Here is a 14,238-nt window from a genome sequence, read left to right on the forward strand (position 1 = left end):
AGGTATGATAATAATATCTTGTCATTAAAATTTGCCACTGTGTAGTTATAGTTACATCAGAGTTTACATAGGAAGAGTGTTTATTATTTTGCTAATAACTTTGGTACTGTTAGACGAAGCTTCCGAAAATTTTCCAAACATGAGCGATCATCTACCTCAACTCCTTCTTGGGTCATCTGTCAAGCATAGGGTGAGGAAAAGGGGAGGGTCCCAAAACATTCCTTCCCTATGTTGATTTCCGGAGGAAATTTTGAGAAGCAATACAGAAGAAAACGCTAAATAGGATTACAACAAATTTGGCAGAAAGTTCGAACCTTATTCAGAACTAGTGCTTTTCATTATCTTGTGAGAATCCGTTCAGCTGGTTTTGAGAAATGTACATTTAAAGAAATGCTTGTTCTAAACTTGAAAGGCATAAAAAAAATAGGTATGTCTAGAAAGTTGGTCCCACAGGAGTCCTGTGGCACTCCAGCAGTCCTGTACATTAAAAATTGAATATTTTAATTGGTTAACGAGCTTTTTTCCCCCCTTGGTCACCGAGCCCATGGGACAGAGCGATCTGATTGGTTGGCCACAACTTGAACAGAAATGTTGCAGCAGTCAGTCATTGCAGGACACTGGGACTCGTAGTTGGATTAAACTGTAGTTCAATTGAAGTTGAATTAAAAAAAAACACATAAGGGGGCAGGGTATAAATACCTTGACCTTGTGGCACTTGTGGGAAGACCCAGAGGGACCAATGCAGGGACCAAAATAAAAGAAATTGTTCTTCAGGTACTGCGGTATTCCCACGAGATCCAGCCCTGCCCTTCTGTGAGGTACTGCCTTGCTTCCGCTGGAGCAGCTGCACAAGTGGCAGCCCCTTTTATACCATGGGAGTGGGCAAACCTCAGTAAGTGAAGATTGCGCGGTCCCACAGTACCATTAGTTGAAGCTTGTGCAGTGGTACCACAGGAGTACTGTTATACCATGAAAAAAAAAGAGAAATTGTGAGATGGGGTCTGAGGGGGCTTAGCCGTATGGGAGGTTGTGCATCTGTGGGGGGTTGGACGTAGGGCCTGGCCACAGCACAGGTCCTGCTGCCAACCCCCTGCCATGCATGGCCTACAGCCATGCAAGCAGGAGGTTGGGCACAGGGCCTACCTATAACTTCCTTCCGTGCACTTCTTTACAGAGAAAACATCTTTACAGCATCATCGTAAAATGTGTGCATTGCTTGCAATTATGGAGAATTTCCACCAAAGATTAATTCTGTTTTATTCGTAACTCTGAGCCGTATTAAATGTGTAAAACCAGGCAAAATAGGTCACCCTGTTACAGCATGAGCGAGTCTGAGTCGCAAGGTATTTAAAACTTTTCGGATTTTCCATCAACCCTTTTGTACTGTATTTCCCAAAGTTCTACACTGGGTTCAGTCTGGAGATGTCTGAAGCAAGAGGAATTGACAAAGATTGATTCAAGTACATTTGGAGATCTACCATGTATCTTCAGATTTGTTCAGTGCAAAACTCTGCGAATAGGTTTAAGACGGATAGTGTAAATGTAAGACGCTGCTCTGGATAGCACCCATTTTGCTTAGAACCCCCAGAGCTTACTTGCCTCCTCAGTTTGTGGAGAAGTGTGGCTCACTGGTTAGAGGAGGCAGACCTGGAAGCAGAGGTCAGCCCGGGACCAGGGTTCAATTCCCGTCTCGGCGGGGTCTTGAGTCCTAAAATGTCCGTGGACTCGACAATTCTCGCTCCGGTACCTAATCGATTCATGGGTTCACACTCTGCGACTCTGGGCAATAGATTGCTTAATCTCCACAACGGCCCCTTGCGGCGGGATGCCTGGCTTTCACCTTGCGGATACCCTGCCGGGGTATCTCACAGGGGAATACCAGGACGGGTTCCCTAAGCAAGTGCTTAGAAACCAGTGGTGATTTGCGCTATACAAATCCATGTACATTTACATTTGAATGGCTTGCACAATAAATTTCAGAGTGTTGGTAGTTTATTTATATTGCGTATGACCTAGTAATGAAGTGGATACTTTTCCCGGCCTTGCAGGAGGAAGCAGAGGGGACGGTGTGTGCCCATGGAGAGCCTGGCCTGAAGGTGAGGTGTTTTAGTACCTATGTGTACATGGTTATCACAATTATGCCTCTTACTCTTTATTACTCTTCACAACTATACTATTATTACTGTGTATCTTATTTGTATTTCTTGTGTATTTCTTGTGTCTCTATTCTACAGCAGTCGATACCGCACATATTGGGGTCGATTCCGATCCGGTAAAAAGCGCTCCGAATTGCAGTTCGGAGCGTTTTTCCCATAGAATCGTACCCTGCAATGTCCCCCGTACGAACGACGAAGTACGATCCGTACCAGGAGCCGTACTCCGTACGAATCGTACAGGGACCGTACGAATGAAATCCCCGTAAGAATCTCCCTCGGAACCCGCTGTACACGACATCTGTACGGTTCGCGGCCGATTTTACCGAACCGGTAAGTACGATTGGTGTTGGGTACGCACCGTACCACCCTTTTCCTAAGGGAGCTGAAAACAGCCGTAAAAGCAGAGTTCGCCCCGAAACAGGTACGGAACGCCCCCCCCCCCCCGGGTACGGTGCGTACACCCCATGATCGCAGGGGTACGCGCCGTACTCCTGCGATCATGGGGGGTACGTGCCGTAAACCCTGCGTACATGGGGTACGCACCGTACCCCATGTACGCTGGGTGTACGGTGCGTACCCCATGTACACTGGGTGTACGGCATATACCCCCCATGTTCGCAGGGGTACGGCGCATACCCCTGCAATCATGGGGTGTACGCGGCGTACGGTGTGTATGTGATTGTGCGCTTTTCCGTACGAATCGCCCTTACCTGACGTGGACCGTTCGACTCGCACCCTGGTACCCCGGTCGGGATCGTACTCGTTGGGTCGTACGGCGTCTGTACGAGTCGTACGGAAACGGCTCCGGAGGCGAGTCGTACGGACGGTGATTTTACCAGATCGGAATCGGCCCCATTGTGTTATTTGATCAGACCTCTCATTGTTTCTGCCTTTGGCAGAAGTTCAACGTCGCCAGTGAAGGAAGGTCAAGGCTGGGTACCATGTTCAGCCTCCATGCTTTGCTTGACAATGCTGGCTTTTTAGGGGACTGGCTTGTGGGGTTGCGTGAGTTTTCTTCTGGAGCGGGCCTTCTCTGGCCGTTTAGGATGGGCTTTTGCCATGAGGAGCAGGGTCAATGCTGATCTGGATAAGGCGGCTCTCTGTCAAGAATGGCCCAGCGGGTGAAAATGATGGGTCGGAATGCTACCCAGAGCAAGTTCCATGGGTTAGATTGTTTGCAAGCATTCCTCGCATCACCTTTCATGTGTTTGATGAAACAAGCCAGTTTGGCCAAGGGGCCTATGAACCCCTGGCCCGCAGTGAAGGAATTGAGGACCTCGTGCCTGCCCCTCGTGGAGAGGGGTCCACTTCTTGAAACCGCTGCCACAATTTCCAGTTCATGTTCCCCGTATTGATCCCCAGTAGGATGGTCAAAAGTTAAAGTTTGACTTTCTTTTCACCATGCACGCTATCGCTGGGGGGGGGGGGGGCACTGGTGGCTCGCCGTGCATGTTGAGTAGGCTGCATCCACCGCTTTACAAACCACAACACGGGGGGCCTGACTCACAAATCTCCCCAATGAGAAGCCTCGTTTATCTCCTTACGTTTCACACTCCGCATGGAGTTTTGTTTTCTATTGCTGGTGATGACAGCGGCTCTGTATATATGTATGTCCTTTTTTCTTTGTTTTTTTACATACAGTCAAAAATGGTTACATTGTTTTTTTCTTGGAACACCATCTTATTTGCACGTTGCATTTAAGTTCATTTACTTGCGGGAGGTGGTGCCTGAAATGGGGAGATAGTCACTGTAGCAAGTGCAGTTGTGCGGAGGCCCTTTGTGAATCAGACCTTTTATTCACAAAATGTTGTTTACATTTTATAATTTTTGTACGTTCTGCTGACTATCTTAATTTTAAAATATTCTTTGTTTCAGGGAGGGAAGGGCGATGAAGGTGAAAAAGGACAAAAGGTACAAAACACCCTCTATATAATTATCAGTATTCAAGGTTCTGCTGCAAACCTACCAGCTAAAATGATGTTTGAGATTAAAGTGGGATAACGTGCTATGAGAAAACTAAATATTTCAAAATTTCATTAACAGCATGTCAGCAAGGTTAGGCTCTAAATGAAATTGATTTGTGATCTATGTTTAGTACAAAAACGAATTTAGCTGGCTAAAGCTTTGTTCATCTAGGTTGTTGTTGACTCATTTTGGTGAAAATGAGCTAAAAGTTAAGATTTATGTTTCGAAAATGCGTGCTAGAATATTAGAGGTGAAAAAATGTGCGAAGTCTTCAATCTCATAGATTCACATTTAAAAAAAAAAACTGCACCAGCTCTGTATACAAAGCTGGCAAAGTTCAAAATAGCAACTTTGGATATTAAAAAAGGGCCATGCTCTGCATGTGAACCTTTCCCACAGCTATGCAAGGCCCATGACCAGGGTGGGATTGGGATCCCAATTCTGCCCAGGCACTCCCAAGAAAGTGGCCCACATTCCTGGATCACGCCTGTTCAGGAAACCGCATTTGGCTAGTCTCATCTGGCTCATTTTTAGAGAAATGTTCCAGAAATTATGTATTTTAAAGCTCATAGATCCAGAAACGTTGGTGAAGACTAGAAGCACTAAATTTTGGCTGGGCGGGGGCGAAGTGAAATAAAGTGGCCCAAAGGCCACAACTCCTGATATGGCTATGTTTGCCACCTGGCTGTTTTTTAACCAGCATTACCAGTATTTAATGCCCTTGCCAGTAGGAAAATGAAGAAAATCACCTAAAGCTGGTATTTTCTCCCCCGATCGAAATTAACTTTAAAAGTTTGAACAGTAAACATAAGGTGAAAGCCGTTTAAAATGTGGTCTAAAGCTTCTTTAATGATCCGTGACTGATAGTTAAAACTAAACAAAGGAAGAAAAGCCATGTTAAGAAGTAATACAGACTTTTTTATTATTGAATAGAGAATCCTCTCTCATTATTAAGTTCCAGCCTTTGCAGATTCTTAAAAAATGAGCAAACAGAAGGTTATTTTTTTTTTAAATAAAGTTTTACATAGCGTAAACCCGGCCAAAGGGCGCAATTATATGAGCACCAGTTACATTACAGAAGATCAAATTCATTTCTATTGTAGTCCTTTGCGCAAGTAAGTCATTTGCCCAGAATCACAGGATGTTGCAGTGAGGCTGGGACTCAAACCTATTTCCATAGCTCCACATTTGGCAGCTCTGACCCTAACATTACATTATCTCAATTTTCTGCTCAGGGAAAATTGCTCCACTGCGAGGTTTATGCAAACATACACCCCCCCACCCTGCCACCCCCCCCCGCCACCCCTCCCACCTTCAAGGCCTGAAAGTCACTGTAGCCGAGGTGTCAACAAACAGGCCCACAGCAAGGCTATTCCCTTACTCTCCCCAGCCCAGTCAACTGTAGCCTCAGGGTGATGGCCTGGCAGGGGAGGGTCAACAAAAGCAGGGGAGCCGAGTTGATGATGGCCCACAGCAGGGGAGTTGGGACATTGCTTCTGGGTGTCTGTGCGGCCTCCCCAGCAAGGGAGTGGGACATTGCTTCTGGGCGTCTGCACAGCCCCAAGGGAGGCCCAGATACAGTCTGCGGTGGACAGAGCAATATTGGCCTAAGGACACTACTGCAAGCAACCCCGTCAGAACATCCTTGCTCATGATGCTGACCTCCCCTTACAGTGGCCTGGTGGGGAAGACAATAAGTCTCTGTGGGCCATTTGACAAAAACCGGCCCACTGGTGACCCTTAGGCACTGGCCCATCGGCCAATGCCCAACTGCCTGCATTACCAACACGATGCTGCCCGTGATGCACTTTTGTTTTCAGGGGTGCTCCGTCTCTTTCCTCATTGCCGAATGTCCCAAGGTCGGGGTTACAGCATCAGAAAAAGAAGATGACATGGCCGAGTAGCAGCTATTGTGCTCCCCACTGACCCCTAAGAAGCACACTTCATTGCTAGCTGGTGTCCCATTAAGGTTGGGTGGAATCGCAGGCTGCCAGTGTCACACAACCTTAGGGAACTTCCTGCTCTATTGCTATAGGTCAATTTCCTTGAAATGATCCTACAAATCGAGTAAGAGAAATCACTTGGCCCATTCCTAATAGATACCTGTGTTCTCTTCAACCGTACTCTGTTTGAAATGATAACTTTTTTTTCACAAAGGAAGGGGTATGCTTCTTACATTGTTCAAATGACGTTAAAACCTCTGGGATGTAAGAGCTGCTTACACATGTTTAAGTTTGCCTTCTGTATGCTAAAGCAACGCATATGCATTGAATATAGATGGTTTTATCACTCTGCGGATACAAAGGTTGATCTTAGCCCACAGCCCCCCTCATGAAGATCTTATTAAAATCTCCACTAGGCACTTTCAGTAAATGGCTTTCTGCTGAATTTGGCAAATGTTGTTTTTGGGGTGTCATTGTGCCACCACAGGCTATGTTTGTTATGTTTTAGTGTGTTGCGTGTTGCATTGGTGTGGTAAGTTAATTAAAGAGCGTTAAATAAGCTATTTCTGGTCGTTGCAGGGGGAGCCTGGAGTTGGGTTTCGAGGTCCGATTGGACAGGCAGGACCACCAGGCCAAAAGGTATGAAATATACTTTACATTACTCTTCTTGGGATAGAGTGTTGTGATTATCAGAGGTAAAACTCATGGACTGATGACCAGTAGACACAGAGCAACCCCGATGGACTGCAATTAATGGAGAAAACCCAAAGCATTCTGGGGGGTTTCACCCAGACACTTTACCTGCTAAAGAATGGGAAATGTGTAGCTGTAAATTTGCATGAAAACTGGGAAAAATATGCAGGACTCAGTGAATACACTCTCATTCCTGCAAGTTATCACCACACGGAAAAATACAAACAGACTACATCCTTCTTGGCAGAAGCTACCTGGTATCCGTGTGTAGGCTTAATGCATATCAACTAAGGCTTAAAGGGCCTTTCCCCCACCCCAGAGCCCCGTTTTGACAGAAAAGTATCTGGGGGTGCCAACGTTGCACCCGCTAGTTTACTGGTGCAGTATTGTCTCCCCAACTTGTAATTGGGATTCCTGTGCCATTCATAAAAATTTGGGGCACTCGTAATTGAGGCCATTGAGTTACGATTGAAGAAATGTATACCTCATCAGAGGTCTTACTACTATGATCTCCCAAATAGCACCTTCTAGACTCTACCTCTTCTACCAATCCATTATCCTATTCAATCCAACTAACAGACTCACATGTCCACCCCTCAAATTAACATATTTTCTCTGTACTAACCCACCATCAGCAATATATTCTGCAGGGGTTGCAGAGAGTCCAGTCTATGGCTGCAAAGCTGGTGCTTAAGAGACAGCGTCGGTCTTCTACAGCCTTGGCCTTGAGTGATCTTCACTGGCTGCCTCTTAAGGAGAGAATATGCTTTAAATCTCTCTGCATTGTATACAAAGCGGTCCATGGCATGGGACCTTTTCCTCTGCAGGAGAGATTCACCTGGTAATATCCCGGGAGACAGCTTCTCTCCTACAGTGCTAATTTGATCACGGCCATGAGGTTCAAGAGATCAAGGTTGGGAGGCAGTGCCTTTGGCGTGGCGGCTGCCCGCCTTTGGAATGAGTTTTCCCAGAATCTCAGACAGATTAGCTCGCTGACGTGCTTCAGGAAGAGCTTGAAAACCTGGCTGTTGCCTAGGAGCAAACATTAGTTCTTCTCTCGGATAGCTATCTCCGCCACTACACTGGCTTTCTTCATTCTAAGTGCCAGGATACCCATAGGGTGACAGTTTTGCGCTATATAAGTATTCACTTCACTTCACTAATCCTTTTGGGTTCCGGAGTAGCATGCAACTCGCCCAAAAGCACTTCGGCACCTAATAAGTGGTAGTAAGCACTATATAAATTACAACTTACGGCTAACGTGGGAGTGCCAATCCCACTGGTTTTCAGATGCACTGATCTGTAGTTCACAAAATGCCTGTCTCTCTCTGCAGGAATTACCCACAGTCACAGGGCTCAATACATCATTTGCTATTGGGCTGTGGCGAAGTGTGCACCCAGAGCCTAACACATGTGTTCTTTATAAAATGCTGGATGTATGTAATCTGTGTGGGGCATATATTCTCAAACCAGCGTAGGTGTGTCCAGAAAGGCCCAGTTACTGTCTGTAAATGATTGGCATGGTTCACTCTCCCGTGTGGTACCCTGGCATGGAGGTCTGCATGTGTGATCAAAGTGAGGCAGTCCCTGCCCTTGGACCGAAGGGAGGGAGCTGTATTGGATCTCAAGCAAGTATGTCAACCCGCTGTCTCCATCAGCCGTCTGTACATTGAGTCCATAGTCTACATTCCAGATGGCCTGTTGCAAAGTCTTTCTTCTAGATGTGGTGGTGTTGTGTAGGTTTTGTCATGTGGGTTGTAGGTCCGGCTAAATGCAGCTATAGTTGTCTTTTGGGAGAGCTCTAGTCATCGGTTCATTAAAAAGAACAATATTAAACGAGTGGGCTGTGGTTCTGCACTCGTCATCCATTCTTTCATGTGTTTTCATTGTTTGCCTTTGCTTGGATGTGCTGTCTGTCAAGGCTGTTGCATTCAGAGGGTGGTTACATCAAGCTGTCCTTTTCTTCAATTGCAGATATGACATCATGTGTAGCTTCATGCTGTCTGCATTGTTTGATGTATATTCTGTGCCGGTGAAATGACATTTTAAGTGCTGATTGACGGCCTCTGCTGCTCGCTGCTTGAATGCTGATGTCTCGCTTAAAATGAAGTCACCCTACTATTCACCATTCATGCTTCTGGGATCATTTGTTTAACTTTACTGTCATAAATACATGTTGGATTTACAACTTTATTGTTCCTAAAGTAATAATGTGCAGGCACACATGCTTTGTTAAAGAGCAACAAACGTGCAGGCAGTTTGTCAAGATGTTATACCATGCAATATTTGACTGTGTATGTCTTTTATATTATTAACATAACTCATAATGTAGTCTGGTCAGCAAAGTGGCTCTTTTTTGATTTTTTGCACACATAAATGTATTTTTTTTATCGATTTCTATTCATAGACTTGGATGTAATTCAAACAATGTTGTCATTCGGTACGTTTTCTTGTTCATGCAAGTGACAGGATGTAGTCCCTCCAGATAGGAGGATATTGTCTCTTTTTGTGATAAACCTCCCGAGATATTCATATTTTGCAGGGAAGCATTCTGTGGGTGGCCGCATGTAAACTGCTTTGCCATTATGCACATGACATCTTTGCACCCATCAGTTGCCACCGTTGACAGTTAGAAAAAGAGGAAGGAACCAGGAAGCAAAAGAGAAAAGCTAAACATTCAACATTGCAACCAAAAATTGCCCCGAAAGCCCCCTTAGCACATCACCCAGAGAGTCACTTTCCTCTGATCACTTGTCTCTACGCACCATAGGTTCTCTCAGCCGACCACCGCTCAGTCTCACCATACTGACCCATGCCCCTCCCCATTGCCCTGTTCATTCAGGCAGTGAATCCCCCAGCCCATTGATACTGCAGACCATGCCTGAACAGCACTCAATTTTTAGGGAAAAAATAATAATAAGTGCCATGGCCCTCGTCAGGAGGCATCCGTTGCTTGCACCACCAATTGCCCCTACCAGTGTCACCAGTAATGGTACCTACACAACTACTAACCATCACACTGCTACCAGTATGACAATACAGTCTGTTCGAGGCCCCCAAAGCTATAAGAATGGCTTGTGCAGCAGGTATTAGTTGTTTTTTATGTATATTGAATTAATAAACAGCTGTTGTTCCGCTAATTTCTAAATTATACAAACAGCTCCACCATGTGGCAGCTGTCGTAGGTACTTGTGTTGACAATTAAGTGTCAAGCTCCAGAAACCACAGGCTCAAATTAAGCACTGTCAGTGCTTAAATTGTAAAAAAGAAAAGTCCAGGGGCTCTCGTTAGGAGGTAGCTTGAACCAGCCCATTTCTCCGGTTAGCGTCACATAAAACAGAACCAACTACTAACCATGAAAGTGGGGAGAGGATGTGGTGTAATGGCTAGAGTTGCCGACTTCCGAGCTGGAGAAACAGGTTCGAGTCAAGGCGTCGGCTAAACATCCTGTGATTCTGGAAAATCTCCCTGTAAGTATATGTCTCCTTAACTGGTGCTCATGAAAAACACCGACGATGATGATTAAGTGCCAGTGCTGAGCACCAGAAACCACAGGCAAAAATGGATCACTGACAGTCTCCTACCCACCTCCTTCCGGTGCATCATGAATCCATTTGGCGGTCCATTGCAATTGAGCCACGATATAATACAATTCGTAATCCGGGTCTGCCAGCCCTCCCTCATCTGAGACAATTTGAGTTTGGTCAGTCCTTGCCATCTTGAGTCCCAAATAAGGGTAGTCCGTAATTGGTTCAATTCCCTGAAAACAGATCTGTGGGTTCTAATAGGTAGAGCTGAGAAATAATATAAGATTCTTGGCAGCATTACCATTTTAGAAACCATAATATTACCCGCCACCGAAAGTGCAAGGGTGCTCCAAAAGCTAAGAGAGCTACTCAATTCGGCTAACACATGACAAATATTACCAACCTAAAGATCCTTGTCCTCCCTATATTTCTGGACCCCTAAATATCAGGAAGAAGTGTCTGTCCATTTCAGTCTGAGGTCTTCCCTCGGCAGGGATTCTCCTGAAAGCTCTGGGTGGATCGGGAAGATACTCAACTTCTCATAATTCCTTTTGAGACTAGACATGTCCCCTAAGATGTTGAGCGACTTTATTAGTTTTGCATAGAGGAATGAAGGCCTGCTACATAAATGAGTATGTCTTCTGCACAAGGGATATATTTTGAGTAGTGTTTTCTATCATGATCTACTGGGATCACTGACATAATATCGACTACAAAAATATAGGCATTTAAAATATCGACTCCAAAATATCGAATACAAAAATATCGAAGTCCTATCTATAAACAGGTAAGTACAAAAATATCGAGTCAAAAATATCGTTTAAAAATATGTACTTTGTAAAAATATAGAACTTATTAAAATTTATGTAAAATTAAAAAAAAAATTAAAAATAAATAACTAAAATATACTTAAAATTACTTAAATAACCTTAAAATTATTAAATAATTAATTTAAGTAATATAAAAAAAGAATAAAATTGTATTTGTTAAAACATATATATATATTAACATAATATTATTAAAAAATATACAATATTATTACCGTAGCATAGCAAGAGTGTTAAAATTACTATTCCCACTCCAATTAGTGAAACATTAGGGAAAGCGTTGGATAGCGTAGCGGTAAAAATTACTATTCCCACTCCAGTGAGTGCTACAATAGGGAAAGCGTTGGATAGCGTAGGGGTAACAATTACTATTCCCACTCCAGTGAGTGCAACAGTAGGGAAAGCGTTGGATAGCGTAGGGGTTAAAATTACTATTCCCACTCCAAAGAGTGCAACAGTAGGGAAAGCGTTGGATAGCGTAGGGGTAAAAATTACTATTCCCACTCCAAAGAGTGCAACAGTAGGGAAAGCGTTGGATAGCGTAAGGGTTAAAATTACTATTCCCACTCCAAAGAGTGCAACAGTAGGGAAAGCGTTGGATAGCGTAGGGGTAAAAATTACTATTCCCACTCCAGTGGGTACAACAGTAGGGAAAGCGTTGGATAGCGTAGGGGTAAAATTTACTATTCCCACTCCAGTGAGTGCAACAGTAGGGAAAGCGTTGGATAGCGTAGAGGTAAAAATTATTATTCCCACTCCAGTGGGTGCAACAGTAGGGAAAGCGTTGGATAGCCTAGGGGTAAAAATTAGTATTCCCACTCCAGTGAATGCAACAGTAGGGTAAGCGTTGAATAGCGTAGAGGTAAAAATTACTATTCTCACTCCAGTGGGTGCAACAGTAGGGAAAGCGTTGGATAGCGTAGGGGTAAAAATTACTATTCCCACTCCAGTGAGTGCAACAGTAGGGAAAGCGTTGGATAGCGTAGGGGTGAAAATTACTATTCTCCCTCCAAAGAGTGCAACAGTAGGGAAAGCGTTGGATAGCGTAGGGGTTAAAATTACTATTCTCACTCCAAAGAGTGCAACAGTAGGGAAAGCATTGGATAGCGTAGGGGTAAAAATTACTATTCCCACTCCAGAGAGTGCAACAGTAGGGAAAGTAAATACTTCATATATTATTTAAAAAAATATAAATTAATATCTATAAAAAATTAATTAAAAGTCATTACTAATTTAATATGATATAATAATTAATCAATTAAAATTATAAATTGAAATTAATTATTACAATTAGTTACCTATTAATACAAATTAATTACACATTAACAATTAATTAATTAACAATTAAAAATTAATTAACACTTAATTCAAATTAAATACATTGCCGCTCGGAGACGCTTCTGCCCTGTTTGTCTGTGAACCCTGCTGGGAGCTTGCCGCATGAGAGGAGAACAGTGCAGGGGAACTCTTCTTGACATCGGGACTGGACGGGACTGCGAGGCCCACCAGGCTGTGCGCGGACCATCAGCACAGCTGCTGCCTCTTCCCGTGTCCCCTCCCCTTCTCCATTCACCTTCATAACACTTGGTATTACAACGCGCGTGCGGGACGAATCCCGGGACAAAGCCCGGACTAAGGGCGGACCCTCTGAGACCCTCAGAGAACCGAGGAGACCGGACCGGGCTTAACCCTTTACATCTCATTGTACGTTCATTGTTCCTGATACCATTGGGATCAGGCTGTATTATTTGTGCCTGACTGGTTTGTTTCCTTGTTATTAATGTCTGCACTAACGCCTAGTGTTGAGTCGCCCGTGCTGGACAAACAGGGGGTACCGTTGAATAGAACTCTGGATAACTACTTTATAAAATCTACCCCTGATATTACCAAGGAGTCTGCTTTGGCGGAGCGGCGAGCGGAACGCCGCCGCTCCGTGGAAAGCATGAAAAGTAAGACAGTTTCATTGGTATCTGTTCCCACTATTCATACTATTGATATCACTCCAATAGCTGATGTGCCGGTACCTCTATTGGATAGTCAGCCTTCTGAAGCAAGTGATGCAAGTGATGCTATGCCCATATTAAATGTTCCCCCCGAGGTGGATGTGAATGGACTGCCTACTACAATCGATTTAGGCACTCCAAGTACATTGGAGGCATCTGCCTCGGCCCATACAAAAATAACTAAAAATGGGACAAAAAAACCTATGCCCTTGTCTAGGAATTATGGCCCACCGCCGAATAAAAAGCGGCGGAAAAGGGGGGATTTGAAACAACCCAAGCTGAGTTGTTCCGACTTTGGGAAAAAGGCTACTATTATCAATATAAAATCAAACATTATACAAACAGCCACAGATGGAGTGCATATTATATCTGCTCCGTTACTAAGTTTACCTATGGATAGGGAGGATAGCACGGACGCTAGCATGGTAGTTATTGTACCTAATGAGGATCAGGGTTCTGTAACCTTGTCTAGTTTAGAAAATTTAATTAAAACTTATTCTGCATCAATTATAGAGAGGCTGATGGAAATAGAAGGTAGACTGTGTAAAATTGAGCAGGTTTTAGGAAAGAAGGATGTTGAAATTAATATTGTAGAAAACCAAGCACCTAGTTTAGCATAGAACGAGGCACCACAGAACACATCATTACTCTCCAAACCATTGATAACTGTCCCTATTTCCATCTCTTCCTTACAACCAACTGCCCCAAAGCCCCCGGGGATCATAGTGTCCGTGGAACAAAATCCATCCCCCATGTTACCTCCACAAAGAAAACAAGATCTGTTGCCAACTACTATTATTAGTAAAACTTCCAACAACTTGGCTAAGACATCTCTGGATAGACCATTAAGGACCATGGGGGATACTAGGTATACCAGGGGGGAACCTAGAAGGACTCCACTTCCAGAATTACCACCTGAAGCAGTACCCTATGTGGTAGTCCTAACAAGGCTGCCAGTATTGGAACAGAATAAACGGGAGGGCTTCGCGCAATTGAAAAACAAGATTATGCATTGGCTTAGACTACACAGGCCAATTGCAAATCATATCAATGGCGAAATAATCCATGTTCGACGTCTTCAATGGTTGGGTGGTAGACCCAAAGACATCGATGGTGATGTGGTG

General features: G+C 44.2%; 1 protein-coding gene across 1 annotated transcript in view; it reads left to right on the forward strand.

Annotated features, from left to right (window-relative positions):
* Positions 1 to 14,238, forward strand: part of LOC144763327 (uncharacterized) — a 1,153,250-nt gene that overhangs the window by 751,306 nt on the left and 387,706 nt on the right. Inside the window, exons 67-68 of the mRNA XM_078648815.1 lie at positions 4,032 to 4,067; positions 6,644 to 6,703. Of these exons, the coding sequence (XP_078504941.1) occupies positions 4,032 to 4,067; positions 6,644 to 6,703 (96 nt within the window). The remainder of the gene's footprint in view (positions 1 to 4,031; positions 4,068 to 6,643; positions 6,704 to 14,238) is intronic.

The sequence above is a fragment of the Lissotriton helveticus genome, chromosome 1_1, assembly GCF_964261635.1.
Source record: "Lissotriton helveticus chromosome 1_1, aLisHel1.1, whole genome shotgun sequence".
In the NCBI taxonomy this organism is placed as follows: domain Eukaryota; kingdom Metazoa; phylum Chordata; class Amphibia; order Caudata; family Salamandridae; genus Lissotriton; species Lissotriton helveticus.